At 48.5% G+C, this 6,033-nt stretch overlaps 1 protein-coding gene across 1 annotated transcript; it reads left to right on the top strand.

Annotated features, from left to right (window-relative positions):
• Positions 1–235: 235 nt before the first annotated feature.
• On the top strand, positions 236–5,626 carry LOC106742175. The gene is made up of 4 exons (XM_014614878.1): positions 236–322; positions 688–872; positions 5,244–5,360; positions 5,518–5,626. The coding sequence occupies exons 1-4, from the start codon at positions 236–238 to the stop codon at positions 5,624–5,626; spliced, it is 498 nt and encodes a 165-aa protein (XP_014470364.1).
• Positions 5,627–6,033: the final 407 nt, after the last annotated feature.

Raw genomic sequence — 6,033 nt, 5'->3', positions numbered from 1 at the left:
CGGAGCGATACCGTTGCTCTTAAACACATGCGAATGCGGTTAGCGTTCGTTCTCGAAGAGGGGCCGGCCTTCGCATCGCGCCGACAGTCATGCGTTCAGAAGCACTCTCGAGTGAGAGGTTAAAGTTTAAACTTGCTCCGCGGCAGCTTGGGAAATTTTCGCGATGTTGATGAAATATTTCCGCTATTCCGTTCTGTTGATCGTTTCTCGCGTCGGCGGATCGGCAGAGCCGATGATGACATTCCCGAACGACTCAATTGCGAGATCCGAGAGAGAAGTCGGCACGAAGTACTTGTTGTTCCCTCAAGGCAGCAACGTTCAAGTAAGAGACTATTTTGCGTAAATTTGCTCTTTGCGCGTTTTAATCGTCTTATCAACTTATTTTATCTCGATTCTTTATCCTATTATTCATTTTGATTTTCATATTTTTATTATATTTAATTTGCGACGTATAATCGCCGAATTTCTTCATTTTATGGAAATTAAGGGCTCTCCTCTCCGTGATGAGGAGAGGAGATGCGAAATCGACGAAAGAAAGTGGCGACGGTAGCGTCAAGAATTATATCTGACCCTCGGGCTCGAAGGGCGCTTCCGAGCGGCCCCCGCCGAGGCACGGATATAATTTTCCTTGGCACGACGGAGATTAATAAGCCGAAACTTTTTCATCTGTCCATTGTGGTTACGTAGCTCGTCTACTGCCTGACCTTGAACACATACGCGAAGCCATCAGGGACATACACCATCGGCATTACCGCCGGTGTGGCGTGGGAACTACCCTATAGAAATATCCTACCGTACCGGAAGCCGGCCGAGGTTTATCATCGTCGCAGCAGAAGAGAGCTATATCGTAAAATAGAGCTAATGCTGAGAACGTGAGTAGAAGAGACGCGAACGAAAGACGGACGTGTAAGGCCGCCGGTTTTCCCCCAGACATGAATATCGATTCGCCGATATCGTTCGAAACGCCGAAATACGCGAGAAAGTGACGCGCATATCGCCAGCCCCGTCCGACCGTGACGCGTCTGTTTCCACTTGTAGCGCGGCGTTTGCGACGCGTCGTGTCCCGAAAAAATCTGAAAAAATAAGTTTGTCGTATGGAGAAGGCAGAATAATCTTTCATGAATATTTTCTGACGTATGTAAATGTCGAAACGTTTCCTCGAAGTTAATAACACACATTCAATTACGACCGAATATTTTTGAAACCATATGCGAAATATATATATGAAAATATCTTACACGAAAATTTTATGGCGTCCGATATGCTTTATAATTATGTATTTAGATTTTTCGAAAGTCTTATGCTTTTCTAATGTACGCGAACTTCTCTCATTATTATTTTTACGAATTTCAACGTTACTATTAAGGCAAAAATTCGAGAGTCCTTCAAGATCATCATGTATAACAAAATACTTGTCTAAGGTCAACTACTTTTCAGATACGAGAAAGAAACGCCGCGCTACAAGTGCTTCCGGGGTTTCGCGTCGATAAGTAATTAGCATTGCGATAAGGACGAGATATCGGACATTTAATTGCAGTCGACACGCGTGCAGGCGGCACGCGGAAGAAATCTCGAAAAGCCGGAAGTTCGAAGGCGGGAATTCTCGCAGCGACGTGGCGAGAGGGTAATTGACATTTCCTGTTCGAAGAGGCGGCGCCACCCGTTGAAAAATGCCTCTCGTAAAGCCTCTGGCGGGCGTGACCGTAATACAATTACCCGGCAAACCCAAATAACTCCGGCAAAACACGCGTGACGAATGAATTTCACGGCCGATGGAGCGGCAGGGAAACGCTCTCAAACGGTCGTCCAGTCGTCGAGCGGACGGCAGATTAAGCGGCGCGCACTCGTCGTTCCAGTCCGGAAAATGGCTCGAAGAAACGACGATAATTTCAGTATGACGAGCGACACGGTGCTCCTCTCTCACACTCACTCGCTCATTTATTTCGAGCGTGTCGTCGCGGATACGGCCGCGCTCGCTCGCTTGCGGCGAGCGTATTACGATTAAGAGGACTCGAGATGATCGTAACGCGACGTGATACTTCGAGCGAAACCGTTACGGCGAATACGATCTCGAAACTGGCGCCGCTGCACGGCTCTCGCAAGAGGAATACGAACGAGACGCGAAGATTCTCGCGAAATTCAAAATCGCGCGTTCGCTGCTCGTTTCGTATAATCGCGCAACGCGGGCGCCCCCGAAAGACTCCGGTTAGCGCGCTGATCGATTGCCGCTGTGATTCCCGCACGGAGGAGATTTTCGAGCAGAAATTATCGAGCAATATTTTGCAATCTACACTGAGAGAAAACAGTGGAATGTATTTCGTCGAAATGTTTAACATTTCTGCGCTATCGACTCTCGATTAATGTCTCAATGTCAAATTAACATACAGCTCATGTGTTATCACTCTCCTGATGTTTCCGTGTGTTAAATTTATGCCAATTTAATAATTCGACACTTTTTCTGTGCGCCACTTAAAAATGGAATTACATTATTTTGAGTTAGTTTTATATGCGTTATTCGTACTTCAAGAACTAGTCGATCATCAAAAAATTTGCAATTTTCCTTAGCAAGACAGTCTATTCCGGCACTGGAAAACAAATTAATCGAATTGAAAAGAGTTTCAGTAGAAATCAGCTATAATATTCTCTTCGACCGTAGATCTTTTCCAAAGCTCAATTGAAATCCAAAAATTAATGAGTTCGCACGCGCATTAGAGAGTCATATTCTTTTCTGCTAAAACTATCTTTCAACTTCATTGCTCTACGATTATAAATCAAAATAATAGAAAATACGACGCATCAAGTAAAACTACCATTCATGGCCACCATTTTAACTTCACCGGTCTAAATTCGAATTTATCTTCGGTAACATAAAACTTGATTTTCCACGAAAACATCATCAAACGTTAAGGCAAAAGAGTTACACTTTATTCTAAAATAGGAACTGGAATATTTGTCAACCACTTTCCTATCGCTGTTTTTCCAGCTGTGGAATTTAAAAAATCGCTCATGCCCGGATGACCCCGTTTGCGAGCGACTTTCAGAAGCGCTCGAAGGGTTAAACGTGTAGACGACGATCGGGACGTTCCAAAGGGTCAATCATCGCCGGTTCGCCGGTTGCTTGCTGGAAACAATTCACTGTCATCTCCCCCCGCGGGACCAGCCGGCGGCTGTCAGTATTCGCGGCGCGATTCAGCCGGCAACGATCGCGCTCGACAGCGCCGACACGTACTTTTAATGTCGTTCTCGCGTCGTGATTCGATTTCGTTAGTTCCAGGACGATGAAACCTCGGGATCGTTAGCCCTATCCCCTTCCCGCGACGCTCCCGATTGGAAGAAATAACGAGCAACCGCGTCGGCTCGGTTTCACCCTCCCCTCCCCCCTTTTCTTTTTTTATCTCGCGATACATCATCGTGAAACACGCGCGGTTGTTATTTGACGCTCGGTTACGCGGAAAAATTGCGCGGCATCATTCGGGCGACGACACGTACGCGGCACCGTCGCCGACGCGATTCTTTATTCCACCCTCCCCCCTCCCCCTCCCCCCACGAGAGTAAGATCCACGCGCGCGCGCGCGCGAGCGTCCGCGGATCTTCCCGAGGTAATCCCCGGGAAATGGAAACGAGGCTCGTCGTTGACAAAGTGCCGCGCGAAAAAGTATACTGGTAAAAAAGGGATTCGAGAGGAGCACGTGGCACGTTTCGGGAGACACAAGGATGAGAGAGAGAGAGAGAGAGAGAGAGCACTGATCTCTACTTCCGTCGATCACACCAACCGTACGTATGCGGGCAAATCCGCTCCGCTGGGCGAATAAATCAACCCTTTTCCACCCCTCAACCCCCGCGATCGTCAAGTCCCGGGGAGCACCGGTTGGGCACGCATTCTCATGGACGACGATCGTTCTCGAAGCAGATATGGCGGGAAGCGAGTTGAAAAAAATGCTTACCTTGTTCTAATTTATCTTGAAATTCATGACGATGTTCGTGTGAAAATATCGGATCATCGTATCGGATTACTGTAAGCCGGCACTTTGATCGGGATGACGCGTGTGGAGATTAGAGTTGCTCGTATCGTCGAATTCTGATTTCTAAACTGCAATTTCCCCAATTTCCGACAGGCATATTTAAGATTGTCTTAAATTCGTAGCGATGAGCAACGTCTGAAGGTGAACTTAAGACGATCTTATATGTGAGACCCGACGACTGTGAGAACACCGGTCGCAAGTCTGTTCTTTTACGCCGAACCAGTGTACGCTTGTAGGACTTAAAAAGAGACGGATACACGGTCGAGACTCGATCGAAGAGAGAGAAGAAGACAACTAGTGCAAGCTGGCGCGGTCATCTCGGCGAAAAAGAACAGGCCTGAAATCTGAAGCTGTAAGGGACTCTAAGAATACTCTCTCCGCGATTTGTAACCGCTTATTACTCGTATAAAAAACCGATTCTGAGTCACGATGTGCCAAAATCCGCTTGCGAAAAATTATTACAACTCACCGGTGCATCGTACGCTCTTAACCCTCCAATGCATCACGATGTGATGCATTTCAGTTCTGCATCGTATGATTTTTCACCTCCTATCTCAATAAATAGCAACCCTGTTTTAAGTTCATTCAAATTATTTTATGAAAAGAATACAAAATCATGCATTTAAGGTTTAATCGCTGAGAAAAGACGGCGCCTGAGATCAGCCGATCAAACCAGACCCCCGACGTCGCTTCTCTGTTTACATCCCCGTAGCTTCACCGGCGGTAACCTTCAGCCCGCGGCGAGAGTAACTTTAAGCCGACCGCGTGGGCCAATAAAGTTTCACCTAAGAGCGGGCGTAGTCGTGTGCGGGGCATAATCCGGCTGGATCGCGGTTATTCTAATTCTAATTGCGCGCCGAGGCATCGCTCGCGTGCCCCTAATTGGCGGTATTTCGTGGGTACTTAAGGGGGTGTGCGCGAGGAAACGAGACGACGGTTGTTTAGCAGGATCGCGGGGTAGGGAGGGGCCGGCAGGCGCGAAGAAGGCGAGCGGAGAGGTCATTGTGAGGCAACCCCCCGGGTTTACAGTGCTCGGCGATATCAGGCCGCGTATTATCGCGAACTTAATGAATAGACCGTCGACTCTCTCTCCCGGCGAGCTCGACAACGATAACGAGGATGATAATGATAAACGATCCTCGCCGCCCTAAACTGNCCCCCCCCCCCCCCCCCCCTTTCAAGAGCCTTTACCACCGCTGTATCTCATCTCGTGTCTCGAAGGCTGGAGAAGGACGGCAAGGCGTGCGTCCTGAAGGCGATCTGCCGGGCGGCCGGGCGACCGCGCGAGGACGTCGGCAAAGGCAGCTTCCTCGAGGAGATCCTCCACGTTATATTCACGTGAGTGAGAAAAATCGCGAGAGAGGTTCACGGAGACATTTCTCTCGTCCTACTCGGAGCTTACTCGCTCGCTCTCTCACCCCTTCCTCCCCTTCCTCTCTTAATTGATACCGTGCCGTTCAGATGAAGTGAGAGAGAGAAACGATGATGATTGCAGCCCGCCCGGGGGACACTACGACATCGATCCGATGACCGAGTACGAACGAACTTATCACTTGGGTGAGAATTGCGAGGACGTGCACGCCAAGTGTCCGGATGTCTTGTGAAGTGCCGCAATCAGCGTGATTATCTTACGCTGTCGCGAAACGAGCAGCTATCACGAAGAACTTACCCCAATCCTCTCTCTCTCTCTCTCTCTCTCTCTCTCTATATCCTGTGCCCTTTAACCGTAATCAGATTAGTGAAGTGCTTGAACCGTAAACCCGAACGACCATCGGATCCGGACTAATTGTAAGATTTCCGCGAGCATCAAGCTCGAGGGTTTGGAGCAAATAATAATAGATGTTATCGAAGCGCTACATCACGCTGATCCGAAGAGAGAGGAAGGGGGAGTTTGGAGAGGGGGGAGAGGAAGGAGGTTTGCGTGTGTGTCGACTCTTCTGAAGCTCTTCTGAATTGAGACGATTTTCATACTAATGAGTAGCCTGCGAGAGTCTCTGCACGGATGTTTCAC

This window comes from Dinoponera quadriceps, unplaced genomic scaffold (genome assembly GCF_001313825.1).
Source record: "Dinoponera quadriceps isolate SergipeBrazil2010 unplaced genomic scaffold, ASM131382v1 scaffold3, whole genome shotgun sequence".
Lineage (NCBI taxonomy): Eukaryota > Metazoa > Arthropoda > Insecta > Hymenoptera > Formicidae > Dinoponera > Dinoponera quadriceps.
This window is presented reverse-complemented; position numbering and strand designations above follow the sequence as displayed.